The sequence below is a fragment of the Sus scrofa genome, chromosome 3 (assembly GCF_054392235.1).
Source record: "Sus scrofa isolate SSC_HxYL_T2T_F1_AM1 chromosome 3, Sscrofa_HxYL_maternal_Yorkshire_Landrace_v2.0, whole genome shotgun sequence".
In the NCBI taxonomy this organism is placed as follows: domain Eukaryota; kingdom Metazoa; phylum Chordata; class Mammalia; order Artiodactyla; family Suidae; genus Sus; species Sus scrofa.
Genome location: NC_139385.1, coordinates 16858847 through 16885640, shown reverse-complemented (window position 1 = coordinate 16885640; position 26794 = coordinate 16858847). Strand labels below are relative to the sequence as shown.

The 26794-nt window shown below is 41.1% G+C and overlaps 2 protein-coding genes across 7 annotated transcripts in view; one reads left to right on the top strand and one right to left on the bottom strand.

The window, feature by feature from the left end:
- LOC106509673 (olfactory receptor 7A17) overlaps positions 1–26794 on the top strand; it is a 73449-nt gene that overhangs the window by 39694 nt on the left and 6961 nt on the right. Inside the window, exons 3-6 of one of the 4 annotated variants that reach the window (XR_014840326.1) lie at positions 10279–10349; positions 12143–12253; positions 22712–22846; positions 25851–26013. The gene's annotated coding sequence lies outside the window, so the exon portion shown is untranslated. Of the gene's footprint in view, positions 1–10278; positions 10350–12142; positions 12254–22711; positions 24538–25850; positions 26014–26794 lie in introns of those variants that run through there. The other 3 variants (XR_002342346.2, XR_014840328.1, XR_014840327.1) reach the window with 3 other exon arrangements.
- The window catches only part of SEPTIN14 (septin 14), a 37802-nt gene that overhangs the window by 8133 nt on the left and 2875 nt on the right, over positions 1–26794 (bottom strand). For all 3 annotated transcript variants that reach the window (XR_014840317.1, XR_014840318.1, XM_085016941.1), the window contains exons 3-8: positions 17651–17771; positions 16766–16961; positions 12113–12299; positions 8722–8883; positions 3456–3552; positions 1163–1331 (exon numbers count right to left, since the gene is read on the bottom strand). Coding sequence is in view for 1 of the 3 variants with exons in the window: in XM_085016941.1 (XP_084873067.1) it covers positions 1163–1331; positions 3456–3552; positions 8722–8883; positions 12113–12299; positions 16766–16961; positions 17651–17771 (932 nt within the window). In the remaining 2 variants the exon portion in view is untranslated. The remainder of the gene's footprint in view (positions 1–1162; positions 1332–3455; positions 3553–8721; positions 8884–12112; positions 12300–16765; positions 16962–17650; positions 17772–26794) is intronic.

Below are 26794 nucleotides of genomic sequence, written 5' to 3'. Positions count from 1 at the left end.
CTGTGGTGTAGGCCAGCAGCTGCAAGTCCTATTCAACCCCTAGCCTGGGAACCTTCATATCCTGCAGGTGTGGCCCTAAAAAGACCAAAAAAAAAACAAAAAAACAAAAAAAAAAGGGTTACTAAGTAGGAGATTGAAGGAATGCAGAAAGCAACAAAACTGCAGCATGGGGCCTGGGCCTGGTTCTTCCTGGGGCCCCGGGGGAGCTGGGGCTGTGCATAACCAGCTGATACCCAGATGGAGGATGATAACTTCAGGCTGAGCACAAGCATGTAGACCCCAGACTGGTTGGAACCAGAAGGCTGATTGAACACTACCCTGTTACCTCACCACCCACCAATCAGAGGCGGGTTACCTACCCTGCAGCCCTGCCCCCAAATTTTGCCTATAAAGACTTTTCTGAAACCGATAGGCGAGGTCAGGTCTTTTGAATGCAAGCTACCCATTCACCTTGCATGGCTTTTATTTTATTTTATTTTATTTGTCTTTTGAGGGGGGCACCCGCTACATATGGAGATTCCCAGGCTAGGGGTCTAATTGGAGCTACAGCTGCCAGCTTACACCACAGCCACAGCAATGGCCGGATCTTTAACCCACTGAGCAAGGGCCAGGGATCGAACCCACAACCTCATGGTTCCTAGTCAGATTCGTTTCTGCTGAGCCATGACAGGAACTCCCTTGCATGGCCTTTAAAATCAATCTTTCTCTGCTCCAAACTCCAACAGTTCAGTTTGTTTGAGTTCACTGTGTGTCAGGGTCACTGTGTGTCCGGCACATGAACTTGACTTTGACAATAGCATGACATTACACTGCTGCTTTTCCTCTTTCCTCCATCCAGTCTTCAATATCTTTTGCCTTCCTTCTCAATATCCTTATGCCAATGTTTACTAATATTTTCAAATCTCCTTCCTGAGCTTCTTTTTCTTCTGGATACACACTTCAACATATGCACATGTTGGATGCATACAAATGAGCTCTTGCATTTTGTTGCTCCTACTAACTCTCCTCATCTAAGTCTGAATATGATGAAAGAAACCTCAAGATTCAGAATGGCCCAGGATGTGAGAACTACAGCTCTTCTCATTCCCAAATAATTGCCTCTCATGGTTACAGGTGATTTCTAAGTCACCTATCAGCTTGTTGTAGCAAGATCTCCACTCACCTAACTGGCTGGTTGTCTGGTCCCACATCAACAAAGCCCATTTTCTGGAGTTTGCAGCACCTATACCGTTCATAGTGCCGGGTGTGGGTTTGCTCTTTCAAGTCTTCCATATTTGTACAAAGAAGCATATCCCGCAGCTTGACAAAGTCACAGTGATTTTCATTTTCCACTAGGCAGGAAAATAATAAAGCCACAACACTAATTATCCACGCTGTCATTCAATAAGCATTTTTGAATGGATGCATCATGAAAAACATTTAAATGAACAGCTAAGAAAATAATTCTGACTAATAGCTATAATTCTTTTAGCCGTGTAACTATGGCAATATGCCACATACCGTTTATAGGTAGAGTTTTTTTATATACTAGGAAATTTGCTTTAAAATTTTTAGCCAGGAAGTACCCATGTGGTGCTTCAGGTTCTGGATCTGGTGTTGCTGCAGCTATGGTACAAGTTGCAGCTGTGGTGCAGGTTCCATCTCTGGCCCAGGAATTTCCACATTCTGCGAGTGCAGCCAAAAATAAATAAATGAATAAATAAATAAATAAATAAGCCAAATAATAAATAGGAAACAGTAAATAACGTTATATTAGCATATGGCTTATGGCATAAATTTTCATTAATAATTATGTTAGTAGTTTTCAAATAAAAGTTCTCAAGGCATTTTACAGAGTGCTAACAAAGAAAATAATTTTGCTAAAGTACATAATTTTATTTTAAAGTAAATCCTGCTGACATAAGGGCCTTAACAATTGTGTGTGATTTAGTTATTAAATTCTACTTATAAGCCGTATTTATAAGAATGAAGTAGTCAATTTTCAAAATCAGTAAAATTTACATAGCTCTCTCCTGTTTTTATCTTACCCCAAAGAGTGAGCATAATATATTTTGTATGGTGTATGATATTGTTACCAAATGTAACTTTCATTAAAATATGTTATGTTTCATGAATTTAAAAATTTATAATATACTAATCTAAAATAACACTTGGAAACTAGTACAGTTCCAGTTCCCAATAATTAGTATCACAAGTATATGAATTAGGCAATAAATGACTGCTATTACGATATTCTATCTCATCATGATGCTAGATAACTAATATAAATGTCTAGGTATAATTTACCCCAACATAAATTATATTACTTTTTTTTTTCTTTTTTAGGTCACATCTGCAGCATATGCAAGTTCCTGGGCTAGGGGTTGAACTGGAACTGCAGCTGCTGGCCTACACCACTGCTTGTGGCAACACCAAATCCTTAACCCACTGAGCAAGGCCAGGGATCGAACCCGAGTCCTCATAGATACTAGTCGGATTCTTAACCCGCCGAGCCACAACAGGAGCTCCTATGACTTTATTTTATTTATTTATTTATTTATTTATTGCTTTTTAGGGCCGCACCCACAGCACATGGAGGTTCCCTGGCTAGGGGTCAAATCGGAGCTGTAGCTGCTGGCCTACGCCACAGCCACAGTAATGCAGGATCTAAGCCACATCTTCGATCTACACCACAGCTCACGGCAATGCTGGATCCTTAACCCACTGAGCAAGGCCAGGTATCGAACCTGCGTCCTCATGGATGCTAGTCAGATTTGTTAACTGCTGAGTGATAGCAAGAACTCCTCCTATTACTTTATTTTAAAAAGAGTTTACCATCCCTTTTTCTAGCAACCCATAAAAATTCTTTATAAATTAGGTAGCAATTAATTTTGTAACGTTCTAAGTTCTAGCATTTATGCTTCCCTGATTTTTTTGTTTTCTTTTGTGTTTTGTTTTTTGGATATGCCCATTGCATGCAGAAGCTCCTGGGCCAGAGACTGAACCCATGCCACAGCAGTGACCTGAGCCACAGCAGTGACAATGCCAGATCCTTAACCCACTGAGCCATCAGCGAACTCCTATGCTTCTGTGTTGTTCAAACTCCTTTGTTCAAAGAACTTTCCAACATTCCAAATAAGATGGTTTATGCATAGAGAGATAATCTGCATGCAGCAGATTGGGGTAAATGAGAAAGTTCTGCCCAACTTCTGAATTTTTTATAAAGCCCATCCAGAAAACTCTCATGAGAATAAATTACAGTCAAAATGAGCATTATCTTCAATTAAACAGAATCTCTGCTCCTTATTGGTAACTGTTAATTTGCTTTTTTAGCAAAAATTACCAATATTGACTCAAGTTAAAATTATATTTTGTTTCACATATTGATAGTTTTACTTTATATAATTTTTAAAAATTATCTATATATTTAAACATAATCATTCCAGTGGGAGCCTGCACATCTTTGTCATAGTTACCTTGCAAAACTCCCCAAGGGTACTGACGGCCTCTGACCATTCTTTTTCCAACTTTCACTTCATCCATACTTCCTACTATGGCAAAAGGTAAGAGTCCCTAGAAAGTAAGAGCAACTTTATTTTATTTTTTTATTTTAAAATTTTTTGGCTTTTTAGGGCCACACCTGCAGCATATGGAAGTTCCCAGGCTAGGGGTCAAATCAGAGCTACAGCTGCTGGCCTACACCACAGCCACAGCAATGCCAGATACGAGCCGTGTCTGCAACCTACACCACAGCTCACTGCAATGCCAGATCCTTAACCCACTGAGTGAGGCCAGGGATCAAACCAACATCTTCATGGATACTAGTCAGATTCTTCACCGCTGAGCCACGACGGGAACTCCCTGTAAGAGCAATTTTAATCATGTTTCCTTATATCAAGATGGTTTACGCTGTTACTCTTATTTCTGTTATGGAAATAGCAGAGACAAGAATACATAATAAGTTTATTCAAACAAGGGATTTCGTGACTTGGCATTAAATAGGTGCAAATTAATTTCTGCAAGCATTAGGGAGACCATGAAATTGAAAACTGCCTACTGAGTACAGCCTAAAGCAAGGCATTCTACTATATGAAATATGAAGAAAACAGTTTTGGTAGACACACTGTTTTTCTTACATTATCTTTATCCTGAAACACAATAAGCAAATCACTTTTAACTCCAGTACAAAAATTAAGAGACAAAAGTGGAGTTCCCATTGTTGCTCACTGGGTTAGGAACTCGACCAGTATCCATGAGGATGTGGGTTCCATCTCTGGCCTGGCTCAGTGGGTTAAATATCTAGCATTACCTCAAGGTGCAGTGTAAGTTGCAGATGCTGCTCAGATCTGGCGTGGCTGTGGTGTAGGCTGGTAGCTGCAGCTCTGGTTCAACACTTAGCCTGGGAATTTCCATATGCTGCAGGTGTAGCCCTAAAAAAGAAAAAAAGAAAAAGTAAGAAAACTATAATAATTAGTTAATTGAAATACACTGTGAAGTATATTAATAAATAATACTATATAGAAAAATGGGAAAGAAAATTAAAAAGAAATAGAAAGCATCCAAATTAGAAAGGAGTAAGTAAAACTGTTCACAGATGATATATTTTTTTGTTTTTAAATCGGGATATCATTGACATGTAAAATCATATTAGTTTCTGGCATACAACGTGATGATTCAGTATTTATGCATAATATAAAATGATCACAGTAAGTCTAGTTAACAGCTATTGCTACACACATCACATAGTTACAATTTTTTTCTTGTGATGAGATCTTTTTGGATCTACTCTCTTAGCAACTTTATACAGTTCAGAACTGTTAACTAGAGTTACCATACTGTGTACCACACCCCTAGGAAGTATTTATCTTATAACTGAAAATCTGTGCCTTTTATCACCTTCACCCATTTTGTCCGCCCCCTAACCCTTGCTTCTGGCAACTACAAACTGTATGTATGAGTTCAATTTTTTTTTTTTTTTTTTTTTTGCTTTTTAGTGCTGCACCCACGGCACATGGAAGTTCCCAGGTTAGGGGTCAAATTGGAGGCACAGCTGCAGGTCTACGCCACAGCCACAGAAAGGCCGGATCTGAGCCATTTCTGTGACCTACACTACAGCTCGCAGCAATGCCAGATCCCCCACCCACTGAGTGAGGCCAGGGACTGAACCTGCCTACTCATGGATACTAGTTGTATTTCCACTGCACCGCAATGAGAACTCCTGAGGTCAGATATTTGTTTGTTTGTGTATGTGTCTTTTAGATTCCAAGTATAAGTGATATCATATGGTATTTTTCTTTTTCAGATCTGACTTATTTGACTTAGTATACTGCCTTCAAGGTCCATCCATGTCACAAATGTCAAGACTTCATTGAATAATATATATAATAATATATATATACACACACACACACACACACATACACACACACACACGTTTGTGTGTGTGTGTGTATGTGTGTGTGTATGCCACATCTTCTTTATCCATTCATCCATCAATGGACACTTAGATTGCTTCCAAGTCTTGACTATTGTAAATAATGCTGCAATGAACATGCAATGAACAGATATCTTTTTTGCATTGATGTTTTCAGTTTCTCTGGATAGTCAAAAGTGGAATTGCTGGACCATATGGCCATTCTATTTTTAATTTTTTGAGGAAACTCCATAGTGGCTGCACAAATTTCCACTCCTATCAACAGTGCACAAGGGTTCTCTTTTCTCCACATTGTCACCAGCATTTGTTATTTCTTGTCTCTCTTTTTTTTTTTCAGCTGTTCCCACACCACAGCAGTGACAATGCTGGATCCTTACCCTCTAGGCCACCATGGAACTCCTATATTTTCTCTTTTTTGATAATAGTCATTTTAACAAGTGTGAGGTGACATTTTATAGTGGTTTTGATTTGCATATCCCTGATGATTGGTGATATTAAGCAGCTTTTTTTGTGTGTATTGGCTATCATGTATGTATTCCTTGAGAAAATATCTACTCAGATACTTTTCCATTATTTAACTGGATTGTTTGCTTTTTTGCTATTGAGTTGTATGAGTCCTTTAGATATTTGGGTATTAACCCCTTATCAGACATATAATTTGCCAATATTTTCTTCTATTCCATAGGTTACCTTTTCATCTTGTTGATAGCTTCCTTTTCTGTGCAGGAGCTTATTAATTTGATGTAGTTTAACTTGTTTATTTTTTATTTTGATATCAAATCCAAAAAATCATCACTAAGACCAATGTCAAGGAACTTACCACCTTTGTTTTATTCTAGGGGTTTTATGGTTTCAGGTCTTATGTCAAATCTTTAATTAATTTTGAGTTAATTTTTGTTTATAGTGTAAGATAGTGGTCCAGTTCCACTCTTGTGCACATAGCTATCCAGTTTTACCAATACCATTTGTTGAAGGAACTGCCCATTCCCCATTGTATATTCTTGGCTCCTTTGTGTTAAATTAATTAAGTATATATGCATAAGTTTATTTCTGGGCTCTATATTCTGTTCCATTTATCTCTGTCAGTTTTTATGACAATACCATACTGTTCTGATTATTATAACTTTGTAATATAATTTGGTTATTTTTGTGTTTTGTTTTTGCTTTTTAGGGCAGCACCCACTGCATATGAGGTTCCCAGGCAAGGAGTCTAATCGGAGTTACAACTGCAGGCCTGTGCCACAGCCATAGCAACACTAGATCCAAGCTGCGTCTGCAACCTACACCACAGCTCACAGCAATGCTGGATCCTTAACCCACTGAGTGAGGCCAGAGATCAAACCTGCAACCTCATGGTTCCTAGTCAGATTAGTTTCTGCTGCACCAAACGGGAACTCCCTGTAATATAATTTGAAATCAGGAAGCATGATACCTGCAGATTTGGTCTTCTTTCTCAAGATTTCTTTGGCTAATAAGGATCTTTGTGATTCCCTATGAATTTTAAGATTTTTCTATTTCTCTGAAAACTGCCATTGGATTTTTGACAGGGATTTCATAAATCTGCATATTGATTTGAGTAGTGTGGACGTTTTAACAACAAAGTGAAAAGAGGAAGAACAGATTGGGAAAAAATATTTGCAAATCATATATCTCATAAGGAACTTGCATCCAGAATATAAAAGAACTTTTACAACTCAATAATAAAAAGATAAAAGCCCAGTTAAAAATGGACAAAGGTTTGAGTAAATACTTCTTCTGAGATGATATAGTAATAGGCAATAAAAACAGAAAAAGGCTAAATATGATATAGTTTCATCCTATGATACATCCAGAATGGAGAAATCTGAAGAGAAAGAAGCTGATCCCTGGTTTCCTAGGGTTGGTGGAGAGGAGGGCTGACAGGTAGTGGGGGAGAAACCTAAAGAGTATACGGTCTCTTTTTTGGGATAGTAAAAAATGTTCTGGCGTTCCCATCCTGGCTCAGCAGTAACAAACCCTATTAGGATCCATGAGGATGCGAGTTCTATTCCTGGACTCACTCAGTGGGTTAAGGATCCAGTGTTGCCATGAGCTATGGTGTAGGTCACAGACATGGCTCAGATCTGGCATTGCTGTGGCCAGCAGCTGTAGCTCGGATTTGACCCCTAGCCTAGGAACTTACACATGCCACAGGAAGTGAAAAAGCCAAAAAAAAAAAAAAGTCCTAAATTTGGTTGTGGTGATGGTTGCACATATCTGTGATTAGACTAAAAATCATTAAATTGTATGCTTTAATGGGTGAATCATAGTATATAAACTATATCTCAATAAAACTCTTTATTTATTTATTGTCTTTTGTCTTTGTAGGACCACAGCCACCGCATATGGAAATTCCCAGGCTAGGGGTCAAATTGGAGCTGTAGTTGCCAACCTACACAACAGCCACAGCCACTTGGGATCCAAGCCACGTCTGTGACCTACAACAGCTCACAGAAATACCGGATCCTTAACCCACTGAGCAAGGCCAGGGATCGAACCTGTGTCCTCAAGGATGCTAGTCAGATTTGTTTCCACTGAGCCATTACGGGAAGTCCAAACTTTTTATTTATTTTTTTAAATTTTTTTTCATCTTTTTAGGGCCGCACCCTGGGCACATGGAGGTTCCCAGGCTAGGGGTCCAATCGGAGCTACAGCTGCCGGCCACAGCCACAAGATCCCAGCTGTGTCTGCGACCTACACCACAGCTCATGGCAATGCCGGATCCTTAACCCACTGAGGGAGGCCAGGGATGGAACCCTCGTCCTCATGAATGCTAGTCAGATTCATTAGTTGCTAATCCATGACGGGAACTCCTCCAAACTCTTTTTTAAAAAACTGATATTCGGAGTTCCCATTGTAGCGCAGTGGAAACGAATCCGACCAGGAACCATGAGGTTGTGGGTTTGATCCCCAGCCTAGCACAGTGTGTTAAGGATCCAGTGTTGCCGTGAGCTGTGGTACGGGTCACAGATGCAGCTCAGATGTGGTGTTGCTGTGGCTGTAGGCCAGTGTAGGCTGGCAGCTATAGCTCTGATTTGATCCCTAGTGTGGGAACCTCGAAAAGACAAAAGACAAAAAAAAAAATAATAATAAAAGAACTGATATTCAGCAAACATTTTTTGAAATCAAGAAAGTGAAGCATTTTCCCCACACTGGCTTTGGGGGGAAAAAAATACCTTACAGTCTCTCTGTCAGATACAAGTGACACTGTTACTAATATTGTTACTTAAAAGTTACATTTTCATCCCCACATGCAAAACAGAATTGATAGTCAATGCTTGGAAGCTTACATTCATGGAGGAGTTCATTTGAACGGTAGCTTCGTCATCTGTTGGGAACTGGTATATCTGGATGCCGTTACTAACCAATTCACTCATTATCTTACACTTAAATTTCTGTAAATCATTTTTAGAAATGGTATCTGCTTTGGCAATCAGTGGTATAATGTTCACCTATGAAAAAGGAAACAAGCAAAATCTCACCATTGAGCATTTGTTATTAAGCCTGGAATTATTACAGTCAAAAACCTCACAATCCCTGACAATAAATTTTCATAACTAGATAACCACTGGCTGTTATGACTTCTTTACAAATTTGCTTTCCAACATCATCAGAACTCTTTTCTTTTTTATGGAGGTTCCCAGGCTAGGGGTCTAATCAGAGCTGTAGCCACCAGCCTACACCAGAGCCACAGCAACACAGCATCTAAGCCTTGGCTGCAACCTACACCACAGCTCATGGATCCTTAACCCACTGACCAAGGCCAGGCATCGAACCTGCAACCTCATGGTTCCTAGTTGGATTCGTTAACCATTGTGCCACAATGGGAACTCCCATCAGAACTTTTAAAGATGAATCTTTTATCACAATTCAGGTTTAGAAGTCTCCATTTTCTTCTCAAACTTTCTTAGACTTGCAACACATCTGGAGTTAGTAAAATGAACGTAGTGGAATGAAGTAGTCAGTTTAATTCATTATCATTTTGTTTCTTTTAAACTGAGTGTTAGAAAATCAGGAGAGACCTTTCATCAAATTGTAGAACAGGAGTTCCTTGGTGGCGCAGTGGGTTAAAGATTAGCTGTTGTCACTGCTGTGGTCAGGGGGCTGCTGTGGCACAGGTTCACTCTCTAGTCCAGGAAATTCCACGTGCCTTGGGTGAGGCCAAAAACAAAACAAAACCCTGTAGATCAGATTAATTTAGTCCTTCTGCCTGTCATTAATTTGTATCACTTTCTCCATAAATCCATCTTAAATAATATCCCATTTTCACAGATCCTTGTCTTGCCTAGATATCTTTGCAGATAGATCTACTTGTGTTTGCCAAAAAAAACACCTAAAAATAACAGACTTTTTTTGTTACCATACTCTAAAGGCTTAATGTGGGTATGGGTGTGTACTACCTTACTAACAGAAAAGTTCATTTATAATTTGTAAAAAGAGATTATTTCTATATTGCATACTTGAGGTTGAAATTTTATCCATAAACTTTTCTTCCTAGTTCTGCAATAGTATCATTCCTGTCTCAGTGACTTTACATCTTAATAATTAAACTTTGTAGAAAACGACAACATAAAATTCTAAAATATGCTTTATTACTGTTAAAATAAATTATTACTATTAAATTATAGCCATAATACTAAGTTCTGTGATACAGTAGAAGTGTGTAAAAGTCAACTTTAGGTCTATTGCTTTTGTTTTAGATTCCTCAAAATCCGTTTTTATTTATTTATTTTTGGAGATTTAAGAAATAGAGTATTAAATCTAGATCTCAAGTTTTCATCTACACACAGGTTTAAAAGAATAAAGCTTCTTATCTCAGTTCTTGAACTTCATGTGTTATTTTCCAGGAGATGTCTTCCACACATGCAAGGATCATGATCATGAAAAGCTTCAAGTTTCACACCGTCAGTGGTACCAGGTAAACGTAAATGCGATTATTTTATAGTAACAAAGAGTAAATTTCTAGGTCAAAAACACTGGTCGATGATCATGACTTGCATTATGATGTCGTCACCAGCCCTTAAATTTTATTTTAATTTTTTAAACCTGTATCTCATTTTCCTAACTGATATATTTTCTTTTCTTTTTTTTTTTTTTCTTGTTTTCTTTCTTTTAGGACCGCACCTGCGGCATATGGAAGTTCCCAGGCTAGGGATCCAACTGGAGCTGCAGCTGCCAGCCTACACCACAGCCACAGCAACTCAGGATCTGAGCCACCTCTTCGACCTGTGCTGCACCTTGTGGCAATGCCAGATCCGTAACCCACTGAGCAAGGCCAGGGATGGAACCTGCATCCTCATGGATACTTAGTTGGGTTCGTAACCCGCTGAGCCACAACAGGAACTCCCTGATACACTTTCTAATTAAATTCCTCTGGAAACCAAGCTAAGGTTGAAATGTATCTAATGCTATGATGGGCTGATTAGGTCTCCCCCTCCTCACACCTGCCTACGTGCCTACCTATCTCCCAACGTGACAGACTAGGGGTCAAATTGGAGCTGTAGCCGCTGGCCACAGCCACAGCCACAGCAATGCCAGATCCATGCCACATCTGTGACGGACGCCACAGCTCATGGCAATGCCGGATCCTTAATGCACTGAGAAGCCAGGGCCTGAACCTGCATCCTCATGGAAACTGGTCATATTTGTTTCCCCTGAGCCATGACAGGAACTTCCTGGAGACGGAATCTTTAAAGAGGTGATTAAGTCAAAACAAGGCCATTAGGATAAGCCCTAATCCAATACCACAAGTGTCCTCTTAAAAAGGGGAAACTTGGACACACAGAGACATCAGATGTGCATTCAAAGGAAAGATTATGTGAGGACAGTGAGGAAGTGGCCACTTGCTACCTGAAAAGAGAGATTTCTGAAACGACAAAACTTGGTGACATCCTGATCTTGAACTTTGAGCCTCCAGAACTCTGAGCAAATAAATTTCCGTTGTTTAAATTGCTCAGTCTGTGGGATTTCTGTATGGCATCCCCAGGAACAAACACAAATGCTTTAAAGACTAACAGAAAAAAGGAGTTTCCATCATGGTTTATTGGTAATGAACCTGACTAGTGTCCATGAGGATGTAGGTTCGGTCCCTGGCCTCACTCATTGGGTTAAGGATCCAGCGTTGCCATGAGCTATGGTGTAGGTTGCATATGCAGCTTGGATCTGGTGTTGCTATGGCTGTAACATTAAGTGCAGCCTCTAGCCTGGAAACTTCCATATGCTGCAGGTGCAGTCCTAAAAAGACAAAAAAGAAAAAAATTAAAAATTAGAAATTAAAAAAAAGAAAAAAAAGTTATATACCCATATTACTAAAGAACAAATGCTTGTGTGCAAAGGCCTTCAAGACCTGTATTATTTCAAAATAAGTATCAAAGGTTGGTAGGGGAGTTCCCATCGTGGCGCAGTGGTTAACGAATCTGACTAGGAACCATAAGGTTGCGGGTTCGATCCTTGCCCTTGCTCAGTGGGTTGAGGATCCAACATTGCTGTGAACTGTGGTGTAGGTCGCAGACATGGCTCGGATCCCACGTTGTTGTGGCTCTGGCTTAGGCTGGCGGCTACAGCTCCGATTGGACCCCTAGCCTGGGAACCTCCATATGCTGTGGGTGCGGCCCAAGAAATGGCAAAAAGACAAAAAAAAAAAAGAAAAGCTTGGTAGGTTGATGGATTTACCAGACGCACCTTAGTGTCAATGTTCTTCATGGTTAACAGATCAAGGGACTTCAGAGAGTGTCCAGTAGGTGAAATGAAGTAAAGGCACACGTGGATACGGGAATCGTGATAATCAGCAAAACAACGTTTAATTTTCAATTCTTCTTGAAGGTAGGACTCAAACTGAGCATCTATGTAGTCAACAATTGGCTGGTAGCTGGGAAAATGATTATTTGAATATTTAGCATACCAGAATTAATATCATCTGAAGTCTGCATTTTTGCCACGTAAGATATAGTTAATATGTGTACTTGCTAGTTTGCCACAGAGGTCAAAATATGCATAACATGTCCTTACAAAGATAACAACTAAAAACTGATAAAAAGGCCCCTTGGGGAGCTCCCGTCCTGGTGCAGTGAAAACGAATCCAACTAGGAACGATGAGGTTGCAAGTTTGATTCCTGGCCTCGCTCAGTGGGTTAAGGATCCAGCGTTGCCATGAGCTGTGGTGTAGGTCACAGATGAGACTCGGATCCTGCATTGCTGTGGCTGTGGTGTAGGCCGGCAGCTGTAGCTCCAATTGGACCCCTTGCCTGAGAACTGCCATACACCGTGGGTGCGGCCCTAAAAAGCAAAAAAAAAAAAAAAAAAAGTCCCTTATTTCTAGAAATAGCAAAATGAGCTATCAGTTCAATGCAGTCCCTATCAGAAACCAAATTTTTTATATATCTACGTAGGTATAAATCAAAGAAACCAAGACTGCTCATGACATACTGAAAAAAACTAGGGAGATATATTCTTTATAAGCAGGTCTTACTGTGAAGCTAAAATAACTAGTACAGCATATATCAGCACAAGGATAAATATACTAAAGCACAAGAGGATTTCTGGATGTGATAGAACTGTTCTATGTCACAACTGAGAGGGTGGATATACGACTCTATGCATTCTTTAAAACCAATAGAAATATACATTACAGGAGTTCCCGTCGTGGCGCAGTGGTTAACGAATCTGACTAGGAAACATGAGGTTGCGGGTTCGATCCCTGGCCTTGCTCAGTGGGTTGACAATCCGGCATTGCTGTGAGCTGTGGTGTAGGTTGCAGACGAGGCTTGGATCCCATATTGCTCTGGCTGTGGTGTAGGCTGGCAGCTGCAGCTCTGATTAGACCCCTGGCCTGGGAACCTCCATATGCCGTGGGAGCAGCCCAAGAAATGGCTAAAAGACAAAATAAAATAAAATAAAATAAAGAAATATACATTACAAACATTGAGGTTTTTTCTTTTCTGGCCACCACCCTCCACAGCATATGAAGTTCCTAGGCCAGGGATCGAAGCCGAACCTGTGACCTACAGCAACCCTGAATCTTTAACCCACTGCACTGGGCTGGGGATTGATCCAGCGGCTCCAGAGAGACAAGCCAGGTCATTAACCCGCTGCCCTGCAGCAGGAATTCCCCAAAATTGAGTCTTACACTATGGAAAATTGAAAAAGAGTGACATCAGGGTCTCTCCTTTTGTCTAGGGGTCCAATCAGAGCTGTAGCTACCAGCCTACACCACAGCCACAGCAACGCGGGATCCGAGCTGCGTCTGCAACCTACACCACAGCTCACGGCAATGCCAGATCCTTAAGCCACTGGGCGAGGCCGGGGATTGACGCCTCATCCTCATGGATCCTAGTCAGGTTCATTAACTGCTGAGCCATGAAGGAAACTCCCTTGTTACCCTTTTTAACAAGGAACAATTGAATCCACCCACCAACAAAATAGTTTTCTGTGGGAAACTGGGACCCAGAATGACATGCTGGAGAACCAGGAGGATTTGCCCCATTGTCTGGCGATAGGCAGACAGGCCTCCATACAGACTGTGGGAGCTGCAGGAGCCAGTGAACCTGCACAGCCCCTCTTGTATGCCATCAGGGGAAAACTGGAGTGTGCTGACTTGGGTGTACACCCACAGACAGGAGAGATTCGTAGCAGTTCAGCAATCTACATGGGAGGATCCTGCAGTCCGGGGAGAAAGTAAAAAAAAAAAAAATGCAGATTTCCCTTATCCTCAGTGGGTTAAGGATCCAGTGATGTCACTGCAGCATCTTGGGTCACTGCTGTGGCACAGGTTCAATCCCTGGCCCAGGAACTTCCACATGCCCTGAGCTTGCCCCCCACCAAAAAAAAAAAAAAAAAAAAAAAATGGATGCATTGGAGAGGGCATGAGAAACTTTGCCAGAGTCAACCCTCCACCAAAACAACACAGCACAGGGCTAAAATAGTCAGCAGCCACCTCTCCCACAGGAGAAAGGGAGGTAATGAGGAAGTGCCGAGTGCCTGGCTGTGCAAGACACTGTTGAAAAAAAACAATTTTCTCTAATAGCACCAAGAATATTGAGGCAAGAAGTCCATAGTGAGGGGTCGGGAAAGGGAGATCAGGAAAGAGGCAGGGAAGAATATCAAGGGACAGGAGTTCCCTGGTGGCTCCGCAGGTTAAGGATCCTTCCTGCCTTGTCACAGCTGTGGCTCAGGTCACTGCTGTGGGGCGGGTCCAATCCCTGGCCCAGGAATGTCACGTGTCACAGGCGTGGGAAAAAAAAAGATGGCGGCAGAGATTGGAGGGATGCAGCTAGAGCTGTTTGCAATGACAACTGCAAGAATTCTCTTCTAGAACCTCCTGACCATATGGCCCTGCACACTCCTTGATTTGGGGCTTCTGGCCTCCTGAAAAGCCACCTGGTTTAAGGTAACTTCTTATGGTAGACCCAGGAAATTAATACAGCAGGCACCACCTACTATGGATCTTATTCCATAATATAATGAAATACCTATAATACCTTAAGCTCAATCTTATATTAAAAAATACTTTCAGAAGAATTGATTATTCCTACTATAGTGATGTTCATTTTCTAAATATTAATAACTACTTAAAGCAATGTGGCATTTGCCTTTGCTTCAAGGCCCTTTTCATCTGTCTACTTTTTTCTTTTGTCTTTTCAGGGCCACAACCACAGCATATGGAGGTTCCCAGGCTAGGGGTTGAATCGGAGCTGTAGCTGCTGGCCTACAACACAGCCACAGCAACCTCAGGTCCAAGCCCTGTCTGTGACCTACACCAAAGCTCATCACAACGCCAGAACCTTAACCCACTGGAGCGAGGCCAGGGATTGAACCCACGTCCTCATGGATACTAGTCAGATTCGTTTCCGCTGAGCCACTATGGGAACGCCCTGTCTACTTTTTAAAAAATTTTTTTTTAATTTATGGCCACACCCATGGCACATGGAAGTTCCCAGACCAGGGACTAAATCAAGGCCGCAGCTGAAAGCAACTTCGTAGCAGTGGCATTGCTGGATCCTTTAACCCACTGCACCAGGCTGGGAATCGAACCTGCACCTCCGCAGCAACCTGAGCCACTGTAGTCGGATTCTTAACCCACTGTGCCACGGCAGGGAACTCTTCAACTGTCTATTGAAGAGTTTCACATAAATCATTTCATACTTATTACAACTTAAGTATGTGTTTAAAAGTCTATCTTTAACCAGGGGTATGCTGGTGAATGTTTAAAGTATGGCCCTCTGGAAGAGAAAAAAAAATGATCTGTAGCATTTGCCGATTTCTGTATTTCAAATAACTTCTACCTCGGCCAATTTCAACCTACCCAAATGATGTCATTAAATGTAGAATTGAGCAGAGATGAGTACAGTCTGCTCTCATAAGCTTGTATGAGCCAGTTTTAGCACACCACTGCATCTAACACCAAAAAAGTCAATAAATGAAAAAATATTTCCACTCTAAAAGCTAACTTGAGCAAACTAGAAGAGTAGAAGATAATAATGAATAGGCATCCATTTCAAAAAAGATAAGAATCTAAAGCTATTGTTATGTCACAATGTGTTTCCCTCTTACACAGTTTAAATCTGACACAAAAACTTTTAAAAGACCCCATAGTACCAGACAAGTAAGAAAAGGACAAGTAAGGAAATAAGTTAAAATTAATAGAAACTACATCAGTATTTTTTTTTTTTTCTTCTTAGGGCCACACCTGCAGCAAATGGAGGTTCCCAGGCTAGGGGCCGAAACAGAGTTTTAGCCACTGGCCTAAGCCACAGCCACAGCAACACAGGATCCAAGCCACATTTTCGACCTACACCACAGCTCACCCACTGAGTGAGGCCAGGGATCAAACCCGCAACCTCATGGTTCCTAGTCGGATTCGTTTCCACTGTGCCACAACGGAAACTCCTACATCAATAAATTTTTGCTATAATTGGTTAATTTAAAAATCTTGTAAGGGGAGTTCCCCTTGTGGCTCAGTGGGTTAAGAACCCAGCATAATGTCTGTGAGGATGCAGGTTCAATCCTTGATGTCACTGAGTGGGTTAAGAATCTGTAGGTTGCAGAGTTCCCATCATGGCTTTTAATGAATCCGACTAGGAACCATGAGGTTGTGGGTTTGATTCCTGGCCTTGCTCAGTGGGTTAAGGATCCGGCATTGCCATGAGCTGTGATGTAGGTTGCAGATGCAGCTTGGATCTGACATTGCTGTGGCTTTGGCGTAGGCCGGTGGCTACAGCTCCGATTCGACCCCTAGCCTGGGAACCTCCATTTGCTGTGGGTTCGGCCCTAAAAGGATTTAAAAAACAAAAAAAAAACCAAAAAAACCTTTTTAAGTTAAAATAAAAAAACACTCACCTGGATTCCTTGTTTATTTGATCACCATACCCCACTGTTTTCACAACAGTTAATTTCAACTGGACACTGCTTTCCTGAAGTTCATATGTCTGAATTTTAAGTCCAACATTTGAGTAAAAATGTGAGGATTTTTTGTCTTTCAAATTAGTATTGAACAGTGTGTCAATCAGTGTTGATTTTCCAATCCCAGTTTCCCCTGTACAAACATAGATACGTCAAAGCAGCATAAGATGTCTGAGAAGAAGTAACACCCCAACCCGCTAGAGTGGTTCAAAGGGTCCTAAACACTTCAAAGGCTGGAGGGTTCTTCAAAGTACACGGGCTCTTCCAGACTCCCTGGGTCCTGAGCATAATATAGAAAGATAATATACACAAAGCTATATCGGCTTTCAAGGGGCACCAAAACTTTTAAAGAAAAAAAAATGCCCAAGTAACATAATTAAGATGATAAAAGTCAGAGTTCCTGCCGTGGCTCAGCAGAAACAAATCCAACTAGTAACCATGAGGTTGCAGGTTCAATCCCTGGCCTTCATTCAGGGGGTTAAGGTTCCGGCATTGCCGTGAGCTGTGGTGTAGAACAATCTCTTGGGATAGAACACGATGGAAGACGGCATGAGCAAAAGAATGTACACACACACACATATATGTGTATATATATGACTGTGTGGCTATGCTGTACAGCAGAAATTGGAACATTGTAAATCAACTATACTTTGATAAAAACATTTTAAGTCATTGCTCAAAAAGAAAAAGAGGTGGAGACCAATACAAACACGAAGACATAGTCCTCAGTTACCAGCACCAGTGTTAACGCTGCTTAAGATACGTTGAAACGAGTATTTAGGAAACGTAAGACATAATTCATGTGCGGAGTTTGGCACTTACCCACACAGAGAATATTAAAAAAGAATCCTTGTTGAACAGATTTGTTCACCAACTGATGAGGCAAACAATCAAAACCAAAATGACCAAGCATAGTTAAGCAACGGATATTATCTTCTTTCTCCTTAAAGAAAAGGAAAACAAACAAACAAATATTTTAAGTAAGATAGCAAATAACATTTGAGAGTATAACTATACTAACATGTCAAAGAAAGGGAATTGATTATCATGGGACTCTCATACCTCAGGCAAGATGCAAATGAAGTGAATTTGTGAGAAGAGAAATCTTTGTCCAGACATACAGATTTTGTCATTATTTTTATAAATAGTGACTCTATCTCTGATCACACTTAAATAGACTATGTTTCTACATTTTTTTCCCCTGCATCCAAGGCATGCTGAAGTTCCTGATCCAGGAATCAAATCCATACCTCAGCTGTAGCCACGGCCAGATCCTTAACCTGCTTCCCTATGTTTCTAAATTTGAAAATAGAAAATTAAGGAAATACCACAAGAAAGCCCAGTGTATTACTCTAAAATAAATTATTTTTTTAAAAAATGGAGTTCCCCTCGTGGCACAGTGGTTAATGAATCCGACTAGGAACCATGAGGTTGCGGGTTCAGTCCCTGGCCTTGCTCATTGGGTTAAGGATCTGGCATTGCCATGAGCTGAGTTGTAGGTTTGCAGACGCAGCTCGGATCCGCATTGCTGTGGTTCTGGCGTAGGCCAGCAACTACAGCTCTGATTCGACCCCTAGCCTGGGAACCTCCATATGCCGCGGAAGCAGCCCAAGAAATGGCAAAAAGACAAAAAAAAAAAAAAAAAAAAAAAAAAGAAAGAAATTATTTTGATAGCGAAAAGGAAGCAACATTCTTTCATTCTGTTTCAGTATGGTAATATATTCAGGAAACCCAACATATGTTAATATGTGTAAGCAAACCAAAGTTAATTTGAATTTTTAAATAAGCAATTAAAATCTTTGACTTCAAATTTATTATATGCCCTCTGAGAATGTATGCTCAATCAAATTGTTAAAGAAATCCAGGGAGTTCCTGCTGTGGTGCAGTGGAAACAAATCCGACTACTATCCATGAGGATGTGGGTTCGATCCCTGGCTTCACTCAGTGGGTTGGGATCCGGCGTTGCCATGAGCTGTGGTGTAGGTCACAGATGCAGCTTGGTTCCCGTGCTGCTGTGGCTGCGGTGTAGGCTGGCAGCCATAGCTCCGATTCAACCCCTAGCCTGGGAACTTCAAAAAAAGGAAGGAAGGAAGGAAGAAATCCACTGCCAATAACAAAATCTAGAAAACTAGAAATCCATCAATATTATGCATAAATTTACCAATTGTTTATTTTTAAAAGGTGGAAAAAGTAATTCAAAGAATCAGTCTATATTAATCTCACCCCTGAAAATCTCTCCCAAACTAAAAAATTTCACAAATGTTTTATGCAGAAGTGCTCACTGTGGCCCTCTAACACCCAAATATATGACCCCAGAAATATGTTTCCAAGTAAAAGATAACATATTTATTCATGCACACACTGGGCATTCTTAAGTCATTAAAAATACTTATAAAGAATGCTTTAATACATTGAAAGATACATGAAAATATTAAGTTAGAGTAAGATACAAAATTATGTGTACATTCCTGGCTTTTGGAGATATCAGAATAACTTATAGCATTTTACCTTTCCTTATATTAACAGGTAGAAACAACTTTTTGAAGGCACTGGAAGGGAAAGAAAAGAAGGCAGAAGCAGGAATAAATAAAATTTTGGAAATAAGGTTGGCATAATAGGTGAAACTAGGTTTATCCACTTAATGCTTCTGAAGCTCTTCCCCCCCCCCCCAATAAATAAGAAACTTGGGGAGTAGAGCACAAACAGAGAGTGACAATCTTGAAGTTCGGAAGTCTACAGTCAGAGGTTGGGGTTGCCAAAGATACCAGGATTTTTTTTTTTTTTTTTTTGCCATTTCTTGGGCCACTCCCACGGCATATGGAGGTTCCCAGGCTAGGGGTCTAATCAGAGCTGTAGCTGCCAGCCTACACCACAGCTCACAGCAACGCTGGATCGTTAACCCACTGAGCAAGGCCAGGGATCGAACCCACAACCTCATGGTTCTTAGTCGGATTCGTTAACCACTGCGCCACGACGGGAACTCCCCAAAATACCAGGATATTAAGAAATACTAGAAGAGGAGTTCCCATGTGGTGCAGTGGGTTAAGAATCTGGCTGCAGGAGCTCCAGTCACTTCAGAGGCAAAGGTTCAATTCCTGGCCCAGCACAGTGGGTTAAAAGGACCCAGCATGGCTGCAGCTGTGATATAAGTCGCAGCAGCAGCTAGGATTCAATCACGAGAACTTCCATATGCTGCAGGTGTGGCCATAAAATTTTTAAAAGTATTTAATTAATTAATTTTAGAAATTAAAAAAAAAATTAAATCCTGGAAGAGGGAGTTCCCATTGTGGCTCAGCAGTAACAAACCCGACTAGGATCCACGAGGATGCAGGTTCAATTCCTGGCCTTGCTCAGTGAGTTAAGGATCTGGTGCTGCCTTGGGCTGTGGTGTAGGCCGACAACTACAGCTCTGATCCAGCCCCTAGCCTGGGAACTTCCATATGCTGCGAGTGCAGCCCGAAGAAAAAGAAAAGAAATCCTGGAAGAGCAAGCCACAGAGTGAGGAGATTCAAATCTGCAAACTTTAGAATATTTGGCCAAGTCTAACCCTGCCCATGCAGGCATGACTTCAGAGAGCTCAGTGCCAGTCACGAAAAGTGTTGAGCTGGCCCAGCAGCAGTGGTCCTGAGAAGACCTAAGGACACAGTTTGGAGTTTACGTTTCTCCCAAGTTAAGCAGGTTTGGTCAACACTTTAGATAAACACTTTGGACTTTTTATGTAAACTTGCAAAAGGGCTTGCTGTAGGATTGAGAATTACGTTTTAGGTCAAAGAGTCACTCCCAAGTTGAAGGGTATTAACTAAGATAAATCCACCTTTATGAAGAGCATCATGACTCAACAGGGTCCAAGTGACATGCCAGTAATCTCTCTGCCTGCTATAACAAAATTCAGTCCTCTTTAGAGAAATAGAATAATAGAATTTAGACTTTTTATGATGTACTCTACATGATGCTCAATGCATAATCAAAATTATTAGATATGAACAAGCAGAAAAATCCATCCCATAGTCTCATAGCCAAGGAAAAACCCAATGTAGAAATCCCACACCATGAGGATATTAGAATTGGCAGACAAATACTATAACTAGTTATAACAAATACTAATACTATGACTAGTATTTGAATTATGAATATGTTCAAGAATCTACAAAAAATATATGCATAACGGATGAAGTGATAGGTAATTTTAGACACACAAAAGATGATGATATAGGAGTCAAAGCACGTGACCAAAAGAGTACCCTGGTGGCCTAGAGGTTAGGATTTGGCAGTTATCGCTGCTGTGGTGGGGGTTCAATCCCTGGCCCGGGAACTTCCACATGCTGCGGGGGTGGGGGGAACATACCACCAAAAAAAGTCATCAAATAACAAAGGACACCATGCTGTACAGTAGAAAAAAAATTGTATTGGGGAAATAACAAAAAAATTTTTTTTAAATCACAAAGGAAGTCATCAAGATAACCAGTAAATAACAAAGCAATCATAAAACAGTCTATAACAAAATGGCAGTATAATTCCTCACCTATCAATGGTTGCCTTAAAGGTAAGTGGATTCAGTCTCTAATAAAAGATTATGGAAGGTTGAATGGACTGTAAAAAATCTAATGATATGCTGCCTACGTGAGAATAGCTTTAGCTTTAAGAAGACAATAGAACAAGAGTAAAGGGATGGAAAAAATATTCCAAGAAAATGGCTACAAAAAGAAAGCAAAGACAGCTAGACTTATTTCAAACAAAATAAACTAAATTATAAAGACAGTCTATTAAGAAGATGTGCCTATTATAAATATGCACTCAACATTGGAGCACTTAAATATACAAAGTAGGAGTTCCCGTCGTGGTGCAGTGGTTAACAAATCTGACTAGGAACCATGAGTTTGCAGGTTCGATCCCTGGCCTTGCTCAGTGGGTTAAGGATCCGGTGTTGCTGTGAGCTGTGGTGTAGGTTGCAGACGTGGCTCAGATCCTGCGTTTCTGTGGCTCTGGTTTAGGCCGGTAGCTACAGCTCCAATTCGACCCCTAGCCTGGGAACCTCCATATGCCGCGGAAAGTGGCCCTAGAAAAGGTAAAAAGACAAAAAATATATATATATATGTATATATATATGTATATGTATATATGTATATGTGTATATATATATGTACACACAAAAAGTAATTACTATCAAAAATAAAAGGAGGAGTTCCCGTTGTGGCTCAGTGGTAATGAACCTGACTAGTATCCATGAGGACGCAGGTTTGATTCCTGGCCTCACTCAGTGGGTTAAGGATCTGGCGTTGCCATGAGCTGTGGTGTAGGTCGCAGATGTGGCTGGGATCTGGCGTTGCTATGGCTGTGGTGTAGGCCGGCAGCTGTAGGTAGCTCCAATTCAACCCCTAGCCTGGGAACTTCCATATGCCGCGGGTGCAACCCTAGAAAGACAAAAAAAAAAAGGAAAAGAAAAATAACAAAGCAGTAGTAGTTGGGGACTTCAACACACCACTCTCATCAATGGATAGGTCAGTCAGATGGAGAACCAATAAGGAAGCAGCAGATATGAAATTTTAAAACAGCAGATTTGAATGAATAGGACCTAAAAGGCACATACAGAAAGCTCCATCTAACAGCTGCCTAACACAGTTTTTTCTCGGGTGCACACAAAATATTTTCTAGGGTGTCATATATTAAGCCACAAAACGAGTCTCAGTGGATTCAAAATGATAGAAATAGTATCAGATATGTAAGACATTTACACTGAAAATGGCAAAAGAATAAGACCGATTAAGATAGAACTAAATAAATGGAAACATACATCATGTTTATGTATTGGAAAAACTATTAATATTAAGATGTTCTCTCTCCCAATATGTATTCAAACATAATTTTTTTTGTTTGTTTTTTTAGGGCTACATCCATGGCATACAGATGTTCCCAGCCTAGGAGTTGAAGTGGAGCTGTAAGCAACGCAGGATCTGAGCTGTGTCTGCATCTGCGACCCACACTACAGATCACGGCAGCACCGGATCCTTAACCCACTAAGTAAGGCCAGGGATCCAACCTGTGTCCTCATGGATGCTAGTCAGATTCATTTCTGCTGGGCCACGATGGGAACTTCCAAATGCAATTTTAGATTCTTTTTTTGGTTTTTGTTTTTGTTTTTGTCTTTTCCAGGGCCGTACTTGAGCCATATGGAGGCTCCCAGGCTAGGGGTCGAATCAGAGTTGCCAGCTGCTGGCCTGCACCACAGCTCGCAGCAACACCAGATCCTTAACCCACTGAGCAAGGCCAGGGATTGAACCTGCAACCTCGTGGTTCCTAATCAGATTCCTTTCCGTTGCACCACGATGGGATCTCCCAAATGCAATTTTAAAAGCACAGGAAAATCTGTTTAAGTGGGATCTACTACCAAGTGTTGCGTATTTGAGCATCAAAATAATTAATTATGACATTATTCTTCTTCATATTCCAATTTCATATTCCTTTCTACATTCCTAGCACTTCCTGAATCACCCTGCTATGGGGCTCCTAATTGAGTTTGGTAGTAATGGTAAAATAGAGTTATTGTATCATGTTTTTAGTATAAATAGTTCGAAAATATAGTCAAAAATATGAAATTAAATTTTCTTTTTATAAAAAAAGCATAGAATTTGTAGTCCTAAATAAGAGTATACTTCAAAGATTTTTTTAAGACATCCTTTGCCTAGAAAATAAAATTATGCTATTTCTTTTTCCATAAGCGTTCTAATATAATGGACTGAATGGATCTAAGGAAATATTTGTATTAAATGAATAGTTTCAATATGATTAGTATTAGAATTAATTTAATCCTCATGTCAAAATAAGGGATTAAGATCCAGTATACATGATTCACCCAAAGACAGAGTGCAATACACTTTGAGCTCTTTTTTTAAAATTTTTTTTTAAGTTTTAATTTTTTGCTATTTTTTAGGACCTCACCCACGGCATATGGAGGTTCCCAGGCTAGGAGTTGAATCAGAGCTACAGCTGCCAGCCTATACCACAGCCACTGCAATGCGGTCTCTGAGCTGCATCTGTGACCTACACCACAGCTCCCAGCAACGCCAGATCCTTAACCCACTGAGCAAGGTCACGGATCAGACCTGCATCCTCATGGATGCTAGTCAGATTTGTTTCCACTGAGCCAAGATGGGAACTCCACTTTGAGCTCTTTGAGATGGAATTTATTCATTTTATATTCCTTTTTGGCCTCGTCCTGGGCATATGGAAATTTCTGGGCCAGGGATCGAATCCGAGCCACAGCTGTACCCTATGCCACAGCTGCAGCAATGCCAGATCCTTAACCCGCTGTGCTACAGCAGGAACTCCCATTTTATATCCTTAATTCCAAGCTCACAGCAGGCTCTCAGTAGCTACTGTTTGAATTAATACATGCTAGGTGAACAATGAATGGGAAGGGATTGGGTCCTACCAGGGTCCTATGTGGTCCCAACCAGGAATCCAGGCATCAACCAAGGATTAACTAATAAAAATTCCATGGGGATTTTATATTTAAAGAGATCATATTTAGCAATGCTAAACTGAAAATATAATCAAATAAGAAAAATTCAATTTGTTACTATTTGTGCTCTTATAAGAGAGAGTTTAATATATGTGGTAATTTCTGAGTTCTCTGCTCAAAAGAGAACATTCTGATCCCTATATAATCTGAAGATTATATGTAATGTAACAGTAATAAATTTGGACACTCACTGTTCTGTCTTAGACTCCTTTGTAACAGACTTCTCTCATTTTAAAAACTGTAGCTCAGTGAGAGACCAGATCAAAGCACTCTGTGTGTCTGCAGAACAAAATACAGCCCATTTTCTTATCAGGAAAAGACTAGAAACCTTGGCCTCATTAACTTATTGAGTTTTCACCCACAAAGCAAATAGAGCGAGCAGGGGTTTCCACAGAATCACTGCTCTTACTTAACAAGTATCTTCTAATGGGCCAAAAGTTCTTTCTTATAATATTTGTCTTTTTTTTTTTTTTCTGGTCAAAAAGACAAAAAAAAAAAAAAGAAAAGAAAAGAAAAGAAAAGGGGGAAAAAGGATTTGTAGCAAGCATTTATATATCAGGTTAAAGTTTGACTATTTGGTCTTTGGGATCCTACTTATACTAAAATTATATGGTTTTAACGTGCTGTAAACAAAAGAGCATTCATCATGATTTAATGCAGAAGAGGAACCAAAGATAATATGGAATAGCCATAGGCCAGTGGTTTAGTCACTAAGCTTTGAGAGTAGTTTTGTCACTGGCAAAGCCCACTGGGGTCCCCAGGGAGAAATAAGATGGAATCTAGGTGATCAGATAAAGTCCAAACCCTTCATCTAGTTTCACTTCCTTAAGGGGGCCACCTGCAGAGACCTTGTATCTAACATGTCAGATTAGAGTTCCTAGCTCAGAACTGCTACCCTCAACACCCCAGCTTGGTGCACCGCACGGAGAAACGCTGTGCATGACACCTCAGTTCATGACAATGACCCCTATGCTGTGCACAGATGCTGCACCTGGCAATGCCCTGCAAGAATTCTGCCCCCACCCCCACCCTGCAGATAAGAACCCTATAAAGCAACCCCACCAATGGGCCATCAGAAAGAGTGAGGACTCCCTGGAGCATGAGCTCACACCTCTCCTTTTTTTTCTTTTTTTTTTTTTTTTAAATGGCTGCACTGGAGGCATATGGATGTTCCTGGGCCGGGAATTGAATCTGAGCCACAGCCGGGACGACTTCGGATCCTTTAACCCATGCGTCAGGTAGGGATTGAACCCTCACCTCCACAGTGACCTGAGCCACTGCTGTTGAATTCTTAACCCACTGCGTCACAGCGGGAACGGCCACACCTCTCCATTCTTTGACCAGAGAATAAAGCTTTCCTTTGCTTCTGAACCAAGCTCGGTCTCCTTCTCTTGGCTCCAGTGACACCAGACAGGAAGTCCCTTGTTGGGGCCCAACTCCAAAGGGTCGGTGACAATAAGGTCTAACCTCTTTTGTGCTTAGTCTCATTTCACTTGCCTATAGGGGGCCATGTGCAGAAGCCTCACCTCTAACACATCGGATTAGAGTTCCCAGCGCAGAATCGCTGCCTCCGACACCCCAGCTTGGCATCAGGTATGGAGAAGAACTCACCCAGGACTTCAAGATGGTGACACCATGCTTTGAGCAACACCGCTGTGTCTGATGGGTGAGAGCTCCGCCCCTCCTTCAGGAGTGGGAACCCTATAAAGAAGCCCCACCCAGGCCTGGGAGAGCTAGAACCTTAGAGCATGTGCACACCTCTCCATTCTTTTTTTTTTTTTTTTAGGCCCTCACCCACCGCATATGGAGGTTCCCAAGCTAGGGGTCCAGTCGGAGCTGTAGCCGCTGGCCTGTGCCACAGCCACAGCAACATAGGATCCGAGCCATGTCTGCCATCTACACAACAGCTCACGGTAACGCCAGATCCTTAATCCACTCAGCAAGGCCAGGGATGGAACCCACATCCTCATGAATACTAGTCAGGTTCTTTAACCACTGAATCATGCCAGCAACTCCCACCTCTCCTTTCTTTGATCAAAAACTAAAACTTTTCTTTGCTTCTGAACCCAACTCAGTCTCCTTCTATTGGTGACCCAGGTAGGAGGACTCTTGTTGGGACCCAATGCCAAAGGATTAGTGATAGTTTCAGAAAAGCAGTGAAGATGATTGTTGGATCAGGTGTGATTTTTAAAATATGGCTGATAAGAGTTCCCGTCGTGGCACGGTGGTTAACGAATCCGACTAGGAACCATGAGGTTGTGGGTTCGATCCCTGGCCTTGCTCAGTCGGTTGAGGATCCAACGTTGCTGCAAGCTGTGGTGTAGGTTGCAGACGCGGCTCAGATCCCACGTTGCTGTGGCTCTGGCATAGGCTGGTGGCTACAGCTCCGATTCAACCCCTAGCCTGGGAACCTCCATATGCCGCAGAAGCAGCCCAAGAAATGGCAA